This window comes from Hypomesus nipponensis, chromosome 28 (genome assembly GCF_054491055.1).
Source record: "Hypomesus nipponensis isolate SF chromosome 28, ASM5449105v1, whole genome shotgun sequence".
NCBI lineage: Eukaryota > Metazoa > Chordata > Actinopteri > Osmeriformes > Osmeridae > Hypomesus > Hypomesus nipponensis.
Window position 1 is genome coordinate 2,016,768 of NC_140388.1, and position 21,524 is coordinate 2,038,291.

The 21,524-nt window shown below is 40.5% G+C and overlaps 1 protein-coding gene across 1 annotated transcript; it reads left to right on the forward strand.

The window, feature by feature from the left end:
- The first annotated feature begins 4,802 nt into the window (after nucleotides 1-4,802).
- Nucleotides 4,803-20,241, forward strand: LOC146219463 (E3 ubiquitin-protein ligase TRIM65-like). The gene is made up of 5 exons (XM_084695267.1): nucleotides 4,803-5,036; nucleotides 5,101-5,189; nucleotides 9,094-9,273; nucleotides 18,370-18,416; nucleotides 19,473-20,241. Exons 1-5 carry the CDS (start codon nucleotides 4,803-4,805, stop codon nucleotides 20,009-20,011), a joined length of 1,089 nt encoding a protein of 362 aa, XP_084551393.1. The 3' UTR covers nucleotides 20,012-20,241.
- Nucleotides 20,242-21,524: the final 1,283 nt, after the last annotated feature.

Sequence of the window (21,524 nt, forward strand, 5' to 3'; positions counted from 1 at the left end):
CTTCTGAGAGATCTGGATCTGAGTAACAGTGACCTGAGGGATTCAGGCATGAAGCTGCTCTCTGCTGTACTGGAGGATCCACTCTGCAAACTGGAGACACTGAGGTCTGTAATCATGTTCAAGGGACAACTAATAGTTACACATTCAATCACATTTGCATGTTTGATTTAGATAATGTGGTTGCTTATTGGTTACATTGAAACTGCATGCCAAGAAGTAGATACAACCATGAGGATGTGATGGAAATTTGTGGGAGAGACATTGTTCCTTTGATGAATTAAGAGTTTTTAAAATGACTAACCAAAAATCATGATAATGAATAATCATTAAGAGTTTAACACAGTAACACAAAGAGAATTCACTATACAGCTCCATCTAGTTTTCTAGACCGGGCTTGAGAGTGGTTGTAGTGGAGGAGGAGGTTGGAGAGGTAGGGAGGTTCCAGGTTGTTTATGACTTTAGAGGGGGTGAGTAGTATTTTAAATTGAATCCTGTATTCAACCTGGAGCCAGTGGAGGTTGAGAAGGACAGGGGTGATGTGATCTTGGCGGCGGGTGGAGGTGAGCATATGGGCACTGAGTTCTGGACTTATTGAAGTTTATTGAGGAATTTACTGCAGCAGCTAAAGACAGGGAGATAGAGGAACCCATGATGGTTTAGGATCTGTCCAAGAGCAAGGCTGTACAGGAGGAAGAGGAGGGAGGTGACCAAGCAATGGATGTCACCATGGTGACTGGACACTGGAGGGTGCCATGGTGACTGAACACTGGAGGGTACCATGGTGACTGGGTGGTGGAGCTTTTGCAGAAGTGTAGATGTTTGAAGATGTATTTTTCTTTAACCTCGATTTTTTTGCAGATTTCTGTGAAACTTGCTAAATAAACAGATCTTGTAATAAAGATAATATCTTGACATATTGTACTAAAATATTCTACTTATGTATACGTATATACATAGATGAGTTAAGTATGTTATATGATCAATTTTGCAGGCTGTCATGCTGTGGGGTCACAGAGGAAGGCTGTGCTTCTCTGGCCTCAGCTCTGAGGTCAAACCCCTCTACCCTGAGAGAACTGGACCTGAGCAACAATGACATCCAGATTCCAGAAATGCAACTGCTCTCTGATCTACAGTGGAATCCACTCTGCAAACTGGAGAGGTTGAGGTCAGTAATCATGTTCAACAGCAAACAACTAATAGTTGCTATGACACATCACACATTGTAATTGGATGCTGGATTTAGAGAATGTGGTTGCTATTTAAATGATTTAGTAAACGTATGCCTGCAAGGAGGAATTTGAGTTATGAAAAATAAAAAGTAGGAGATGTGGTTGTCAATATGAGTCAGTCTTTCAATGATCAACCTGCAATCTTCACCCTGTATCAGGTTTAATCTGGTCAACAACATGGGCCAGTTGCATACATTTAGATTTAGCCTCGTCTTGGCTTTATATGGTCTCAAATTGTAAAGTCAGATTAATCTAATTCGACCTGTCTGTTGTATAAATAGTAAGACTAACATAATTTGCAGTAGGAAAGTCAGCCACTTCTTCAATCGGGCTAAGACTGAGGTAAGAGCTGTGTTGCTATGCCAATGATCTGTTAGTATGTCATTATCTTAGCATCATTTATTACAAAATAAATGAAGTTAGTTAATGTAACTGCAGGAACGTTTAACTGGGCTCTGCTTTTCCACTAAAAAGGCATGACAGCATAAATCATTTTGACACTAGCCATCTGCGTTGGAGTTGTTGATAAATGGAAGTAGTGTTGGAGTTAATTTAAGAAGTTTAAAAACACATTGTTAGTCACTCATAGTGAAGCTTTATGCAATAGGTAAATAGAAGTGTCTATGGCAAGTCAGACTTAAAATCACATTTAAATCTAAGACTAAGTCTATTTTTAGGCAACCGGCCCCAGCATGTAGCACCTGGTATCAGGTTTAATCTGGTCAACACCAGCCTGTAGCACTCTGTATCAGGTTTAATCTGATCAACACCAGCATGTAACACTCTTTATGTCGGAGAAATTTAGAATGGAACATTATATTCTGAAAATACTGGTGCTAGCATTCCTTGCCAGCAGAAAACCCCCTCCTCACATGACTTATAGATGACACTAGGCTTATGTAAACAAACTGACCTCGGCTGACCATTATCTTACTAGAGGTGCAATAAATAATGATATGGTCAAACCTAGGGTCAGAGAACTCTGTAAGTTTCCACGCGCACACTGTCTCTGGGATCGCTCATATTGACAACTGATATGCAGAGGGGGCGGGACTTATCTCCATTAAATGGTCTTACATGATAATTTGTGAACCAGACAAACTTTGTATTGCGATCAGACTTCCTTGCTTCCTTGTCTCCTTGCTGGCAAGCATTAAACTATTGTACTTTCTTTGAATCCAACGACTCTGTGCATTACTTAAGAAACTATCCTAACACTTTATCAGGTTTTATCTGGTCAACACCAGCATGTAGCACCTGGTATCAGGTTTCATCTGGTCAACACCAGCATGTATAACTCTGTATCAGGTTTCATCTGGTCAACACCAGAAATGAAGATAATCCTTCTAATACCAGAGGGCAGTAGAGAGTGTAATGTTTCTTGTAATAATGATCCTTTTACAGGGTGTCAAGCTGTAACATTACAGAGGAAGCGTGTGCTTCTTTGGCTTCAGCTCTGAAATCAAACCCATCCTTTCCAAGAGAACTGGACCTGAGTAACAATGACCTGAGGAAATCAGATATGAAGCTTCTCTCTGCTGTTTTGAAGAGTCAACTCTGGAAATTGGAGACACTGAGGTCTGTACTCATGTTTACAATTGAACTAATAGCTTCAATCACACATGACAAGCTGTATGAGGTCATAACCTGGCAGCACAGCTGTCTCTGTACCTACCCCAACAGGTCTGTGTACCTGCAGGACAATCCTTTTTTGAGGGGGGTGTGTTTGCCTCTGGCAAGCCACAACCTATATTCTCTCTCATATATTTGTTATTATTGGATGTGCTTGCAATATCTCACACATATATTTATTATTATTTATTTTTCCATTGTGTTTAAAATTCTCTCAATTACCTAATGAAAATGTTTTTGTCTTGACTTGCTGATGCAGACAAATGTGGGGTTGAATGGCTCTTGCAGTAATATGTTACAACTGTGATATGCTACTTGAATTAGTATAATTTATTATAATGTATGAAATAATGTGAACTTCCTTTCTGGAACCCAATGAACTAAAAATGAGTATGACAACCTGCAGGGTCAGAGACTGTTCTCTCAGCCCAGATGCTGTGACTACCTGCAGGGTCAGAGACTGTTCTCTCAGTCCAGATGCTGTGACTACCTGCAGGGTCAGAGACTGTTCTCTCAGCCCAGATGCTGTGGCTCCCAGTTCTTAAGTCCTCCCATCTTGGGCTCCACCTTCAGCCCTCCAGTTATCCTCAAGGGGATGTTTACCTCTGTCCATGGACACTCACTCACACATTAATAACAGAAAATAAAGAATGAATATCAACTAAAGACTCAATATAATAATAAACATATTTATTAATCGTTAAGAGTTTAAAACTGCAGGCGATTGCAATGTTGTTTTCAATAAAAAAAATATTTGCACAAAGCAATCCGAACCACTTTTCTATGTTGATAAGAGCATTAAAATTTGAAAAAAGATTGGGACAAAAAGAAATCAGGGACATTTAGAATAGATAAAAATGTGCGATTAATTGTGATTAATCGTGAGTTAACTATGACATTAATGCGATTAATCGCGATTAAATATTTTAATCGTTTGACAGCACTATTTATTACCCTTTGGGCAAGGGCATACAGATTGTTAACACTACCCAAAGAGACTGCAATCATGTTGCACATTCAGAAATGGTTGCATCAACATTTTCATTCTGTCTAAAATGAACAAAAACATGAAATAAAATACAAGCCAATCATTATGTACAGCATGTTTTAGAGTGTTTCAGATGCAGCAAATCTGCCTGTTTCTTATCAAACCAGTCCTCACTGATGACTAGAAGGCATATCTCATTCTTGGCAGTAAGTTTATACCCAACTTGAGACTCAACTTTTGTCTAAATCAACCATACAAATACATTGCGCAATTACAACTTTACTAATGGCTCATGTAGAACATAAATACATACCTCAGTGTCTCCAGTTTGCAGAGTGGGTTCCCCAGTCCAGCAGAGAGCAGCTTCATGCCGACATCCTCCAGATCATTGTTACTTAGATTTAGCTGTCTCAGGAAGGAGGTTGACATCAGCACTGAGCCCAGAGAATCACAGCCTTCCTCTGTGATGTGACAGCCTGACAGCCTGTAGAAGGTTATCATTAGGGAGGGATCACAAACACTACTAGCCTCTAGAGGTAGAAATAAAGAATATCAGTCTGATCATTTTCCATGGGTGTTGGGTAACTGTTGCAAGCTGAAAACAACAGGTGTTCTCATATAGAGCTTCTCTCCTTTGGAACAGACTTCATGTTTCAGTCAGGGAGGCTGGCACTGTCTAGGTGTTTAGGGTTACATAAAAAACCCTTACCCTATTATCAATGCTATAGATGAGATCTATGGCACTCTTGTACTGACAAAATCAAACAATCAATGAATATATGATAATGTTCAGAAATTGTTAGCTTGATTGTGTTATTGTGACATGAAACTTAAAAGATTAATTCACCAGTGAGATACAATAACACAATACATGCTTTGGTATGTTTTGAAATTGATCTAACACAGTAGTGACCACATACACACTACTCCTCATGGAATTATTGAACTCTATTATGGGACTCGTCTCTGGTGATGATGAGTCCACCTCCAGGTGTGAAGTTGACCATCTGATGAACTGGTGCAGCCTGAACTACTTGGAGCTCAACCCTCTGAAGACAGTGGAGTTGGTTGTGGATTTCAGAAAGAGCCTGGTCCCACTCAGCCCCATCATGCTGTGTGACTCCTCCATCCTAACTCCACTGTGGAGCCTTCAGCTTCCTGGGCTCTATCATCTCCTAGGACCTCAAGTGAGAGCTGAACATCAGGTCCCTCACCAAGAAAGCTCAACAGAGGATGTACTTCCTGCGGCAGCTGAAGAAGTCCAACCTGCTAAAGACAAGGGTGGTGCACTTCTACACAGCCATCATTAAGTCTATCTTCACCTCCGCCATCACCATCTGGTACACTGCTGTATTTGTATGGTTGATTTAGACAAAAGTTGAGTCTCAAGTTGGGTATAAACTTACTGCCAAGAATGAGATATGCCTTCTAGTCATCAGTGAGGACTGGTTTGATAAGAAACAGGCAGATTTGCTGCATCTGAAACACTCTAAAACATGCTGTACATAATGATTGGCTTGTATTTTATTTCATGTTTTTGTTCATTTTAGACAGAATGAAAATGTTGATGCAACCATTTCTGAATGTGCAACATGATTGCAGTCTCTTTGGGTAGTGTTAACAATCTGTATGCCCTTGCCCAAAGGGTAATAAATAGTGCTGTCAAACGATTAAAATATTTAATCGCGATTAATCGCATTAATGTCATAGTTAACTCACGATTAATCACAATTAATCGCACATTTTTATCTATTCTAAATGTCCCTGATTTCTTTTTGTCCCAATCTTTTTTCAAATTTTAATGCTCTTATCAACATAGAAAAGTGGTTCGGATTGCTTTGTGCAAATATTTTTTTTATTGAAAACAACATTGCAATCGCCTGGCTTTGACGAGGGGGCAGAGAATTCGCATCAGCTGTGTGCTTGGCCATCAAGTGGTATTTCAGACTGGACGTGCTGCGATGATAGCTCAGTTTACAACGACAAAACACACAGATCACTGGTCTTGTCAATAGAACCATTTGGCAACTTTTTTAAAGCAAACTTTCCATTCAGAATCTTATTGGCATCCATTTCGGCATCTCGCGCTCGTCATCCACTCAAAACGTAACGATAGCCTACTACCAGAGAATGTCTAATATCCGTAAACGGGCTCTGCTACTACTCTTTAGCCAGCTCGCAAGCCAAACGAGTGTTTGGCGTGCCTGTTGTTTTGTTTCCGGTCTAACTAGATCCGGTGTGGTGTTGTAGTTTTTCTAACGTCGGTAGTTGTTGCAACAGCATGTGAAAAAAACGACAAAGTTTGCTAGGCCAAAAAGAGCGTTAATCGCGCGATAAAATAATTGACGCCGTTAATTTGGGTTTGCGTTAACGCCGTTAATAACGCGTTAAACTGACAGCACTAGTAATAAAATACAGCTTTATTAAATGTTCAACCATAAACCTATTTTTCATTGAAACACAACCTGTCATTCATCAAACTTTGTGAACATCTGGGGTTTCCCTCTTCACAGTGGAAAAACATTGACTTTAATCTGTGAACACCACTTGTTTTATTACAACACTGAAATGTGCAGTCATGGCTTTCGCAAAGAGAGAAATGGAGGTACTGTCATCTTCACCACCTTTATAGACTCTGTAACCTAAATCAGTAGCACACATAATCTAAATTCCTTATTGTGTACGTGTGTGTCGGTGGTTGTTGTGCTATTTATTTTTTTACCTTTTATGAATGTTAGGGTCACTAGGAAAAGGAAGACATTGAAGTAAAAAAAAAAATACAATTTTAGGGTTTTCTCTGCTGTTAAATATAAAAACAGTCATGTTTGACCCTGAAGACAACACAAGGGTTAAGATATACTATTCATCATATTATTGTACATTTACCTGGGCAGTGAGTTTAGCATCTGGCTGTGGCTGTTGTTCCTGTGGTTGACGCCTCTTCCACTACATGAAGGGTTTCAAATTAGGAATGGCAAGAAAAGTGTGCTTGATGTATAATACTACTGTATATACTCAGGGTATCCGCGCAGTCTTAAAAAGTATTAAAAGTTGATAAATCCATTTAGGGAAAATTAAGGCCCCTAAAAGGTATTCAAAAATCTTAATCCCGATTTTATGAGGTTTTACATATTTATACAATGGCTGAAGCCTGTCCCTGAAAAAGGTCTGCCGACATCAGGGTGGCTATGGGTGGCACATCAACGATGCGCGCGGACTTAAACAGGTGTCTCAATACTGTGGTGAATCTTCGCTTACTGAACTCAAACATTCAAATATTTCTATAAACCTTGCCTTTTATTCATTAATTTATTATTTTGAGCTTTGTTTCTTCCGAGCTTATCTGAGTTCTGTTGTATGGTTGTGCTCTATAGATTTATTTGCAAACTACAGCTGTTTATTAAGTTTAAGGTTTTTTGCAGATTAGAACTTGAAGTAGAACTTGTCCTTAGAAGGACAAGTGTTCAAAAAGTGTTAAAAAGGTATTGAAATTAACTTCAGGATTCCTGCATATACCCTGATACTGTATATATGTATGGAACTGGCTATTCAAATTTATTCTGACATACTGGTACTTTACTTCATAGGATGGTAGTATTCCATCCAGGGGCGTAGCCACGGGTAGGCCTGTGCCTACCCAGGCCTACCCAATTTGTTCGAAGGCTTACCCTAAAACAAAAATATCTCCGAAGAATTATGCACCAGGTGCACATCGCAAAGTAAATAAGTAAAAAAAAACTGAAAAGATGCCTATCCATATTTTTCTAGGCCTACCATAAAATATTTTTCTGGCTACGCCCCTGATTCCATCTGAGATGCAGGGATAGTCAACCAAATGCCCCATACCAAGTGAGATTTCAAACACATATCAGATTGGCCCTGCTAATGTGTCCTAACATTAAAGCAAAAAGAGCACAGAATGCAAACATGACTGTTACAACTTTAAACTAGAATATAGTGCTGTCAGTTTAACGCGTTATTAACGGCGTTAACGCAAACCCATTTTAACGGCGTCCATTTTTTTTATCGCGCGATTAACGTTCTTTTTGGCCAAGCAAACTTTGTAGTTTCGTTATTATGTTTAAATCTACGTCAAATAAACATTAACTCTGTACTTCACCCGACTTCAGCTTGAACGATTGATTCTCTCAAAAACTTCCACGACACTCCCCTTTAGTTTTTTAGAAGAACTTATTTTACAATGCTAGTGTTTGTTGGCATGCTCCGTCATGTGATCTCTGTCTCTGGATCAGATAGCCATGTTGCTAAAAAGAACAATGATAACAAAGATGGGGGAACCAGAAGTCTATCTACTCAGAACATTCCAAGTCTATTAGTAGCCGGTCCAGAACAAATAAATTCACAGAGGTTTTTTACAGTAATCTAGAAGCAAATTACCTCAGGATTACCACAGGAAATTCTAAGGGTATAAACCAGGACCCTTTGTAGCTACAGAGTGACTGAAGTGGGATATTCTTCAGTTGGAATCAAACTCAGTGGAACAAGTTCGGCAGGTAGGCTGATATTTTACCACTTTAGAGCTATATGTATAAATTACGTTTTAATTGACTGCGGCAGGGTGTGGGGAATGGGAGGTAGTTACACATACGTAGCTAGAAAGAGGCAGCAGGAGAGGGTTTTGTATCCTAGTCAGCTAGGGTTTTCTCAGGGATTGTTTTCAGCAGAGAAGGGGGGGGGGGGGGGTAGTAGTGGCCGTTCGCTGTTGTTTATTAGGTTGTCATGACTTATTGAGTGGTTAACGTCAGTAGCTCATCCTCCTAATTGCGATATCTGATATGTAATAAAATTATGAAGCAGCGGCGGCAATGATATATGCTACATCGAGCTGTCATAGAACTCGGTTTAGAGAGAATTTATTAAAGGGAGAGGTCACGTGGCCGTGAACATTGCTTTCTGCAATAATGGATAGATATGATCCATGTTCTATGTCTCAACTCGGACTGCTTAAGAATAGGGTCTATAGCCCCAACTAATTTGTGTGTATTAGACAGGTTTGGGACTTGAATCCTCGTTTTTTTGAGTGGGCTTTATGTAGAAGACGTCCTGATGTTCCATAGAACTACTACCACCAAACTGAACACAAACCTAACCTTCCTGAACTGGGGGGAAAGGTCACTCTGTCTAATGAGGGCGAGGAACAGCTATGACAGCACCTGCCAAACCCCTCTGTGCTGATTCACTCCGGAGGCCCAGATGGATTCTGTCACAACATTGATCCTCTTTCTACAGGCTGTCAGGCTGTCTGGTCACAGAGGAAGGCTGTGCTTCTCTGGCCTCAGTTCTGAGATCCAACCCCTTCCACCTGAGGGAACTGGACCTGAGCTACAATCATCCAGGAGAAAAAGGATTGAAGCTGCTCTCTGCTGGACTGGAGGATCCACACCGCAGACTGGAGAAACTCAAGTAAGGATATGTTTGTGTATTTATATACCTCTTAATGTAATGTTGCTTAACACTGAATAGACATCTAAGTATGTTCAGAGCAGTGGCGATTTCTTTAAGACTGCAAGGGCTTCCCCTAACAAAAAATTAATGGGCAAATATTTAGGGCTGTCCCCGACTAAGATTTTCTTTGGTCGACTAAGACTTGACAAAAACGTCTGAAAATCGACTAATCGAACTTTGAAACGCTTAAAAAAAAAGAAAAAAAAACGCCATCTGACTCAATTGCTGCTGGACATTGCAGATTCAGCCGCTAATAACCTACTAATAATAAGACTCGTATCACCAGTCCTGTTGTAACCGAACGCCGATGGTATTTAGTATCTCTTACAATGTACTACAACTTAAAAATATTGTTTGTTGACATGCAAATCATCAAAGCGTGCTTATCACTGCCTGAAAACTTGCAGCATGCAAACTTGTGTAGAAGCTGAGTGGGGAACATTGCAACAGAGAAAGATTTTGTTGTCATGGCCGGAGAAGGTAATGTCATTAGATTTGGATGTGATTCTTATAATAAGCATATTCATTTATCAACCCAGCGCATTAGCATGAGCGAAGTAGGGAAAGACCAACTTACGTTTTTCGGGTGATAGGCTACATCATATTCGACGTTGAACTATGAAAAATAAACCGTTGTTGGCAGAGTTTGCATTCAACATTTTTCGAGTCACCCTGTACAATATAAATGTGCTTTCATGAAATACTGCCATACCACAGATTTCTTTGCCATTTTGACTAATAACACTGACAAAGTAGGCTATGGCATAGTTTGTAGTTCTGCAGCAATTGTGCTTGTGCCGTGTCCAAAATACCAAAACAAAACAAAGCACAGATTAACGAAAGGGAAAACAGTAACACCTTTTCTTTTAACTTAAATATTTTTAGAGTTGGTTTATTTGTCTTAAATAATATATTCTACAATTTCTGTTACAACATTTTGTTAATTCAGCAATTATGAAACAAGCGGGAATCAGATCTCACACTGCCATATGGCAGCTCGACTAAAAAAATCTTAGTCGACCAAGAGCATATCGACCAGAAAATCGACTTGTCGACTAAGTGGGGACAGCCCTACAAATATTAACAATTGTGTTAACATTTTAAATGCGTTAGAACACGTTCATATCGAATCAGCTAAATATTCGTTCAGAATCAGCTACATATATTAGCAGCTCGACTGACTTCCTTCTCATACATTCCCGCAGCGCCACAGTGCATTTCTCTGTTGAAGCTCAGCTTCCATGGGGCTGCTTTGAACAGTTTTTTTCAGTGCTTCCAAACTATACGTCATTAGATAAATGCTGCGATTATGTCCCGCCCTGGACGTTCAGCATCTCTGTGGGTGAATGGAGGAGTGGGCTGGCCTGGACGCTGGGTGATTGATTTGATTGACAGCGATTTTGTACTATAAAAAGGCAAGCTCCCGTTGCGGATTTTGCAAGTGAAGTTGAAAGACAAACTGCTGCAACCTATTTCTTGGTATTTGCTTGGCGAAATTGCTAGCCAATTATCATCATACATTTCATACAGTTATACACCACGTTTCAGTTTAACCTAATACCCACATTTCCTCCTTTGAGTTTAACATTGTTTCGTTAGATCGTTTGTTTATTCATTCATACAATAGGCTATGCTAGTGTCGTAGGGGTGAACTAGCCAGTGAACTAGCCAAATGAATTGTAACATTTTATGATGTAGGCCGAAAATGAGCTTCACCTCTTTGAAAGACCAGCAGCCGCCACTGGTTCATAGGCCTTGCATTTCATGATTATACAATCACAGACTGCATGTTTATTTAGGACAGTGGGTTAGGAAGAGAGAAACCCTATATAATCTACAATAGCCTTTAGTGCAATTATATTTAGATAGCTACAATCATAATTGTATTTCCTGGGGTCTATTCCAGAAAGTGGGTTTAAGTAAAAACAGTGAGTTTGTTAACCGTGAGATGAGGGAAACTCTGGGTTTTCTGTTCCAGAGGAAACACAAACTCTGGTTACATTACCACTAGTGCTGTCAGTTTAACGCGTTATTAACGGCGTTAACGCAAACCCAAATTAACGGCGTCAATTATTTTATCGCGCGATTAACGCTCTTTTTGGCCTAGCAAACTTTGTAGTTTTTTTCACATGCTGTTGCAACAACTACCGACGTTAGAAAAACTACAACACCACACCGGATCTAGCTAGACCGGAAACAAAGCAACAGGCACGCCAAACACTCGTTTGGCTTGCGAGCTGGTTAAAGAGTAGTAGCAGAGCCCGTTTACGGATATTAGACTTTCTCTGGTAGTAGGCTAACGTTACGTTTTGAGTGGATGACGAGCGCGAGATACCGAAATGGATGCCAATAAGATTCTGAATGGAAAGTTTGCTTTTAAAAAGTTGCCAAATGGTTCTATTGACAAGACCAGTGATCTGTGTGTTTTGTCGTTGTAAACTGAGCTATCATCGCAGCACGTCCAGTCTGAAATACCACTTGATGGCCAAGCACACAGCTGATGCGAATTCTCTGCCCCCTCGTCAAAGCCAGGCGATTGCAATGTTGTTTTCAATAAAAAATATATTTGCACAAAGCAATCCGAACCACTTTTCTATGTTGATAAGAGCATTAAAATTTGAAAAAAGATTGGGACAAAAAGAAATCAGGGACATTTAGAATAGATACAAATGTGCGATTAATTGTGATTAATTGTGAGTTAACTATGACATTAATGCGATTAATCGCGATTAAATATTTTAATCGTTTGACAGCACTAATTACCACGGTAACTAACCTAACCTGCTTGCTGGCAGCTTTTGTTTAACAAACCATGAATTTCTCCCTCTCTCCTCCTTCATGCCGAGCCTGAAGCAACTATCAGACATGGGGTGTCCTTTCCTCATCCAGGGCTCCAGACTAACTTGTTTTACTAGCAGCACTGTAGCCCCTAACTGAACATGTTGGGGGCACAGGCAGAACATGTATGGGTCTACACCTTAAAAGCAATTATTCACGATTTCTCAGTTTTAAAAGTATTACCGATAATGTGCTGTTATATTGTAGTATGCAGTAGGGCTGTGCGATATTACCAAAATTTCATATCCTGATATAGATCCTTTCATATCCCGATAACGACACATAACACAATATGGCACATTTTCTTTCAATTCAATGAATAAATATTTGATATAAAATGACCACATGGAGAGGCTCTAAATTGCGGCCATTTTGTTTGTAGGGTGTAGTGTATGGCGTGAAACTAGTGCCAGGAGAGCGAGCTCTGTAAAAACGATTTGTAACTTGCAAAAAAGATTTGTGTCTCTGTAGAAAATGATTTGTGTACTTGCAAAAAAGATTTGTAACTTGCAAAAAAGATTTGTGTACTTGTGAAAAAAATTTTTGTGTCTCCGTAGAAGAAAAAGATTTGTGTACTTGTAAAAAAAAAGTTTTGTGTCTCCCTAGAAGAAAAATATTTGTCGGGAGGCGGGAACACTGCTCCCAAAACCATCTAAGCCCATAAATATAGCCATTTCTGTGTCTAGTATCATTGGACATTTTCGTCTGTCTATCACACATGACCTAGGTTGTATAGTTTTTAATAGATTTTGATGTAAATATGTATAAGGATATTTAATTAGACAACCAGTCATTAATAGTTGGACAATGTGCAGCTAAATGGCAGGGAACTATGGAGAGAGATATGTCTCAAAAGTATTCGTGAATGCAAGTACCATGATCCACAAATGTTTCACGATTTACAAATGTGTTTTGCGATCCACAAAAACAAAATTCTAACTCGTGATTTGTAAGTTGGCATTTACATAAATGTGCTATGATTTGTACACATAGATGTCCATTCGTAAATATATCGTTTGTAATTTCTTAAAATACTTAACGTTTCGTGAGTGCATTTCTCATGGTCTGTCATTTGTAAATCTACAATTTGCGTGTGAAGTGTTGAATCTGCATTTGTGGATCGCCCAATAAACGCGTGCCAATCCTTTCTATTACGTAATTTTTAGACAATCTTTTCGGTCTTTTGCGATCCACAAACAAATGGCTGTCTGATTCACAAATGTAAGCCTCTCCCCCCTGCCCCCCCCCCCCCCCCCCCCCCCCCTCCGACAGTGCCATCCTATCCGGTAGGTGGCAGTGTTGTCCTCTGCCTTGATGGTTGTATGCTAGCGCGTTCAATGATTTTGCCGCCTGTAAGGCGCTTTCAGATTCTTAAAGGATCGACTCCTGATGTATGGAAGCAAATCGTGACCAAAATTCAAATAAAAATGCATTTCCAGAAATGCTTTTTCATTTTAAGAATGTGGCTGCATTATTTGACTCATAAATAAAATGAGTAATCAATCATTCTATTTGCATTTTAATTTTCTTCTTTAAGACTGCTCATTCTTTCACTTAATTAAAATGAAAACGAAAAAGACATTTGAAATTTAATTTTCAAAATATGCCCCAGCAAATAGATACCAAAATTCGATTTGAAATCTAAAATTCGAAAATGAAGTATGTGCTATCCCAGATAATCTGGGTCTTCCTCAAGCAACTAGCAACTCAGTTTGTTCTACTCGGTCACGGGCATCAGACTCAGATATATTATTAGTTTCTACCAGCTCAGCTAATTCTATCAATGTATGCACAATTAGAGGGAGCGCCATGATCTGTGATGTGTCCTCTAAAGACTCGGCAATTCAGTCAATTTCCCGGCAAATGTTGTCATGTAATGCAATGCGTATGTGCACACCGCCCCCTACCGAACAAGATGGGTAGCTCGGTCAGCAGGTAGCTGAAAAAGAGAGGCTACTGACGTCACTCTGCTGCGCCGCTCAGAATGCATTTTCGTTTTCGAATTATGGGCAGTTCTTTGCGGGCAGGACACGAAAACGAAAATGCATTTCTGGAAATGCATTTGAATTTGAATTGTGGTCACGATTTTGCAGCCATGTTCTTGAAAATGAAAACGCATTTCTGGAAATGCGTTTTCATTTTCGAATTTTAGATTTCAAATCAAATTTTTTGATCTATTTGCTGGGGCATATTTTGAAAATTAAATTTCAAATGTCTTTTTCGTTTTCATTTTAATTAAGTGAAAAAATGAGCAGTCTTAAAGAAGAAAATTAAAATGCAAATAGAATGATTGATTACTCATTTTATTTATGAGTCAAATAATGCAGCCACATTCTTAAAATGAAAAAGCATTTCTGGAAATGCATTTTCATTTGAATTTTGGTCACGATTTGCTTCCATACTGATGGTGTGCCTTCGACAGTAAGTACAAATTGCTTGAAAATGCCTTACTCGCTAAACAGCGCGATAGTAAGCCAGCTAGCTAGCTAGACATTGTCTTTGTGGGCCTTCTTGAATAAACGTTTTCATTCCTCTACAAAATGCTGGATAATTGCACAGTAGTATGTGCCTGCTGTGAGCTGATACAGTGACCGGTCCACCGTTCTATCCAACGTTACACAACCAATTAAACTTAATATTTAGACTCTTAACGTTAATGCGTTAATGAGTTTCGATTGGTTAATATTAGCCGTCAATCACTCCCTTTGCTAGACACAAGAGAGACACACGAGTGTAGATGATGTAGCGTGGAATGCACGTTTAAGATTAGCAATACTTAATTTATGATAAACTATCGAGTTCTTGGGGTCACCACCTCTGATTTGTTAAAGGGACAGAGGAAACCTTATTTAATAATATTGAATAATAGCACTCGTAATAATCAGTCTAATCTTAAGTAGTGAATTCTATGAAAGGAGAGCATATCAGATAACATTAGGGATACGCAAATATTATACACAATGATTTATTTTAAGCAAATGTAATTGGTATGAACAAATACCAGATAAGTTATGGGTTAGTTTGGCTACAACAGTACAGAAGGTCGTATACCGTTATGGAAGCGGGATACACAAATGGGAGAGCACGTGGAGAGGGAAAAGGGAAGGGGAGAGAGAGAGAGATAGGCCTCAAGAGACAACTGGACAGTTTATGCAATGGTAGGATAATCCTAACGAGATTTAGGTTAAATCATTTGCAAACTAAAATCAAAGGTGACAAATTCAACCACAATATGCCAATGTTCACAAGTAAGAAATATATGCCAGTTTCGTTATCGTCCAATGAAAATAGAACAGCGGAATCTTTTGTCAAGGTTCTGGGCGCTCAGTGAATTTGCAGGTTGAGAGGAATAATTTAGAAATGACACGTTCACCTCCATTTAATTCATTACGAACAAGCAGGGAGTGATTGTTCATCTTGGGTTTTTATAATCCAAGAAATGTGGGGTATCCCTTTTTGAGGGTAAACTTTTCATTGGTCAGTTTACCTGACTGGGCGTTGTCCTGAGATAAGATAAGTGTGAAGTGGTCGGTAGATTGAAGTCAATATTTCAAATGTCCATGGAATGGTTAAACTTCAAAATATAACAATACAACGTTCGGAAATAGTTTTGTTAGTATGGTACAATCATTTTGATATCAAGATTGACTGACTTATCATAACAGTAAAGGAAGTTTCATTAAAAAGATAAAGCATAAATTGTCACACAAATTCCAATAGTTCTTCTTGTGTCCACAAGCAGTATTGCCTTTGAGAGATCTTTGTAAATCCATTAAATATCTGTGTTGGGATAAATCCTTTATAATTCAGAGTTTCTGGAGTAGGGGAGGTTGAGAAAGGTGGGCCGTTGGCTGGCTCTCTCCCTAGACTGAATGAAATCTCAGTCCCACAGACTGAATGCATAGCGTTTCGTTATTTCGCTTTGGGTAATTATATAGTGTGGGTGATGCGGAGAACCTGAGCAAGAACACGGTCTGCCACGCAATTTTGAACGGATTTTATTTAATGGCTATTGCCACCATATTCTGATTAATGGAGTGATGAAAAATAGATATCCAAAGTGCCCTTTGTAAAAACTTTGGACTCTAATATGTTGACAAAATGAAACAAGGTTTTTCACTCAATGTTCGGATTTCCGTTCTGGAAATGTATGCAAAGAACATCATATTTTACAACTTAATCATTTGCTCATTTAAACATAGGCCTACATTTACAGAAAACTAGTAATGAAAACATTATTTGACCTACAATTAGTTATCAACTTGGGAGGTTTCATGTTGATATATTATCCCTATTCACTGGGGTGTCTCCCCTTAACCCTTTTGTCCTTGGGTTGCAATGACCCATTTTCTAATTATTTCCATATCAGAAATTGGGGTTTCTTTCAACCAAAACCTTTCAAACCAAAAAGAACAATGGGTTCTGTACAAAGCTCTTCACAAATGATACATAAATGATCATTTCTCATAGAATTTTGATGTTTCATTCACTTTCATAGCATTCTTCAAAAATAATAAATAGGACATTGAAAGAGAGAAGTGATGAACCCCCCCCCCCCCCACAAAAGATTATTTTATACAGGGCCCTCACATTGTCTGCTCCAACCTGAAACAAATAAAGAACATTGTCCCTTTGCAAGGCACACTTGGAGAAAGTTGAAGGTGTCCATTTGACTACTGTGGTTCATTGCTTATACCTTGTGTTTTTGTCTTGGCCCTAGGCTCAGGGGGAGGAAGAAGTTCCTCTTCCTGCTGAGTTTAACCATATACATTTATACAATTGAGTCATATTTGAAATGAGCACTTTAAGGACTTGTGTCTTATGTTGAGACCACCACCATTAGTAAGTCATTACAGACACTTCAATCACAGCCACACGTTCACACACTCACCATCTGTGTTGCAAGTGGTAAATAAAACTCAAAAGTGTACCTCCAAAATGAGCAGGCAGACACAGTTTCCTGATCATCTAGGACCTCCACTTGAGAAAGTAAATGGTATATTTGATCAATATTCAGCAACCACATATGGCATACATACTGGCGTATGACTATTAGTTTCACTGTTACCTCTGTATGGCACAGTGGGACGACAGTGGGTGGTGGCAGCAACACCACTGTATTTCCTGTCACTGCAGAGAACAGTAATACATTTCACTCCTAAAATATTCATAAATAATTGTTGAATGAACATGGTCACATAGATTACTTGAAACATACATAGGCCTGGGCTTCCAACCTGCTGCCACCAGTTGCCTAATTTTTCTTCCTGTTGGGTGCAGGCAATTTCATTGTTCTATAGGCCTTTTGTAGCTACAAAAGGGACTAATTCAGGCAATACAGTCTTGTACTTGTTGGCCTTAAAATATGTGCAAGCATTGCCCGCTGCTACTTACCGTTTTGAATTATGGTTTTATATTTATCTTGCATTTGCTCCCACGATCGTTTGCCACTGCAGGGTTGCAACTTAAATAATACAGCAACAAAAGTTTAACGTTGTGGAATCCACCCGTGTAATTATGGTCACATCTTCAATAAGTCATGTATCTTACGCATTTAGTGTCTGCTATTTTCTGCCAGCTTGGCAGCAGTGACTTTGTTGAATTTTGTCTAGATTATATGTCTGTATTCCTGATATGCTTGTATTACAATATTTCACGCAGGAGGAGTAGACAAAGTTTGTAAGATTGTCTGCTCCTCTTGCGTGAAATATGCGGCTCTTGTTTTGTCCATGTTTGCGATTGGACATACGATGCAAACACCGCCCCTTTATGTGAACGCGCACGTCTCTAGATTGGAAAGATCTGGGTTGAGTTAGAGAGTTGATAACTGCCGTCGTAGTACCGCTTATCGTGACTGCGATTGTTAGGCTTCGCGTAGCCGGGTAACTGAAATTAATCCAGAGCATGTTGATCTTGATTCGTAGTACAGGCCCCTGGTATGGCATCAGCCCCTTTGAGGCTTATCCAGAAGATAGTGGCATTGTATGAATTCCAGTGAATTAGAATTAAACTAACTCAGATCATCTTTTCTGGAAGCGATAACTCTGTGCTTCCCATCTCAGGGTTCATCAAGTCAGAGTTCAGGGTTAGGCTCAGAGTTTGTAAAACCTGCTTTCTGGACTACATCTCTGATGATAAACATAGAAACAACATGTTTACTTTAGTCACTTAGCAACAGGTGAGGTGTCCTCATCATTCCTCTGCTTCTCCCTACAGTGTGGATCATGGTGGAGAGTGCTGGATCAAACCTGGTCTGAGGAAATGTGAGTATTGACTGCTACTTAGTTCTAGTACACAGGGTCATACAGGGACAATACCATGAGTGACTTTGACACTGTCAGAAATGGACACACGTATGTGCCCTCCCTTCACCCTCCCCTCTCTCTCACCTCCCTTCCCTCCCTTCTCATCTTCCCTCTCCCCCTCCCTCCCTCACTCCTCTCTTCCTTCCCTCTCCACTGCCCTACCCTCTCCTCCTCCCTCCCCTCCACCCCTCTATTCTCACCTCCCTTGATCTCCTCCTCCCCTTTCCTATCTCCTCTCACCCCTCCCCTCCTCTCTTTCCTCCAACTCCATCCCCAGGACTCGCAAATAACTTTGTTTCTCACTCTTCAGTACTGTCTGGAAGTGCAAAATTAACCGTCCCAACCTGAACTGGACTTGTTTTTGCATTTTGAAATTCTGACATTAGAGGAGTTGGGGGGCAAAGAGTAGATAAGGGGGGGTGGGGGGAGAGGAGGTCAGGGGGGTAGGGGGAGAGAGTAGATAATGGTGGTGGGGGGGGGGGGAGTAGGTGGGGGAGGGAGAGAACATTTACATACATTTATTCATTTAACAGACGCTTTTCTCCAAAGCGACTTCCAAGAGAGAGCTTTACTAAAGAGCACAGGTCAATTATGATAAACAAAGAGACGCCCATAAAACATTGTGGGGAGCCGAAACATGAAGCAGACATTGTGAAAAGCAAAAAAGTGCGAATGGGAAGAAACATAAGAGCATGTAGTTAAACAAGTTACAACATGAACCTCAAAAATGCAAGAGTGTACCTGTAGAAAAGCAACAATAATATAATTCACAGCGAGTACAAGAAGTTAAATCAGTGACAACAAACCAACAAAAGCAACAAGTCCCTCAATAAGAGTCATTGTGTTCCTGGAGGAAACTCACATCAGGTCCAGCAAAACATTCCTAAGTACCGTTGTACAGGAGTAGATAAGGGAGGTGGGGGAGGAATGAAAGGGGGAGGGCAGAAAGAGGGAGACATTCTAATGTGAATGATGATGATCAGTAATATATTGTGTCTTGGTTTCCCCCATCAGATGCCTGTGAGCTCACACTGGACCCAAACACAGCACACAGACGCCTCTCTCTGTCTGAGGAGAACAGAAAGGTGACATGGAGGAGAGAGGAGCAGCCGTATCCTGATCACCCAGAGAGATTTCAGAACTGTGCACAGATGCTGTGTAGAGAGAGTCTGTCTGGGCGGTGTTACTGGGAGGCAGAGTGGCGTGGAAGAAAGGTTTATATAGCAGTGACATATAAAGGAATCAGCAGGAGAGGAGGGGGTGATGACTGTCTGCTTGGATGCAATAACAAGTCCTGGAGTCTGAGCTGTGATGATGACAGTTACTCTGCCTGGCACAATAATAATAGAACTGACATACCTGCCCCTCCTTCCAGCTCCCACAGAGTAGGAGTGTATCTGGACTGGCCGGCCGGCACTCTGTCCTTCTACACAGTCTCCTCTGACATACTGACCCACCTGCACACATTCCACAGCACATTCACTGAGCCCCTCTATCCTGGGTTCTGGGTTTATGACTATGGCTCCTCAGTGTCCCTGTGTCAGGTAGAATAGCCCACAAAAACTCTCACACACTGTGCTCACATAGATGTGATTGAAGATTGACCTGTATACAGTTGTAATTGATATCACAGTGTTTGTTGTGTTTGAAAATATTGGTGTGTTGAATTTTTGTTTTGTTTTCTTTGTTGACAAACAACAATCCTGTCTGATTTCAGTTATTCTAAAGGTGGTGAACTAAATAGTGTTTTACTGACTAAATAAGGAGAAATAAAGATGTTTTATATAGGATGATAGAAGACATGCTGTGTGTTTGTTGGTGACCCAGTGGTCCTACACACACACACACACACACATTTACACAATAACATCGCTGTGAGTGAAAAAGAGGGGTGTTGGGAGGGGGGGGTGTAACTCCTTCTACCTTGGATCCTCTCTTCCTCTCCTCTTCCTGGTTCTGACCATTCACTCATTTCCATCCTTTCTGCTCTCTGGGTCTGGAGGACAAAGGCTTTTTCACAGGACGACAACAGAAGGATTGTTATCTGATGTGACCTCCACCTTTCTGTGTGTAACCATGTATTTAACATCAATATGGTGTGCAGAAGTCTAAACCAGTGTCCATGCACTAGAGCCAGATCCAGGGCGTTCCTCTCACTGACACACTGGAAGTGAGGGACCTCTGAGACTAAAGATCCACAATGTCCTCTCCACACCACTGGGGGGCGACATTCCTCAGAGGCTGAGAGCAGCAAGAGAGCCAGACAGAGACATGCAGCTGTGGAGGAACCTGAGCAGAGAAGAAGAGCTCCAGTCACAGCCCCGCTCTGCTGAGCCACCAGAGCCTCTCTCTGTGTTGAGGAGACACTCGTCATGGTGGACAAACACAGGGGTTCCCAGAGACAGAGCCCAGGTACTGGAGAAGCTCCCCTCTGCACATCAGGACATTCATCACTCCCTAGCCAAGAGGGATGGAGCACATGAGGACAGGGGATTGATTAACTTGGTGGAAGGCTGTGTGCCAGTGAGCCAGTGTGTTGTTGTGTGTGTGTGTGTGTGTGTGTGGACTTGTGTGCACCAGTGTTGTTATGATTGTCCTCTGCTTTACAGTTTTTCTCCATTGGTTTGGCTCATTTCTTGAAACAAAAATGACATTCTCAAAACTCTAAGATCATTTGGCAAAACAGTCTTCCAGTTCAGCACAACACTACAGCTCACCAGCAAAAGCTCATATCCCTCCCAAAAGTGTTCACGCATCCTTCAAAAATAGATTCCCTTCCCATATAAAGAGTCAGTGCCAGAAAAATGGCAAAGATCCTTCTCAATTGTTTTGGCTCATTTCTCAAAACAAACCGGACATTCTCAACACTCTTGGTGCTGTAGTGAGGTCAGCAAGACCACACGGAGCCAACATCTTGCCACACCTGAAGAGTGATTCAATCACATCAGACAAACCTAATCAGCCCTTGTGACACCCTCAGTATGCTGATTACCCACCAAACGCCGATGCAAAGGAACCATAGAATTGGGGGGGGGACCTCCCCAATCTCAGCCCTCCTGCTAGCTT

Bases quoted from the DNA above. Each gene is read 5' to 3' on its own strand.
- LOC146219463 (XM_084695267.1), top strand. From the start codon at position 4,803: ATGGGACTCGTCTCTGGTGATGATGAGTCCACCTCCAGGTGTGAAGTT. The intron at 5,190-9,093 runs GTACACTGCTGT...TTGATCCTCTTT, and splicing joins ACCTCCGCCATCACCATCTG to CTACAGGCTGTCAGGCTGTC. The intron at 18,417-19,472 runs GTGAGTATTGAC...TTCCCCCATCAG, and splicing joins CAAACCTGGTCTGAGGAAAT to ATGCCTGTGAGCTCACACTG.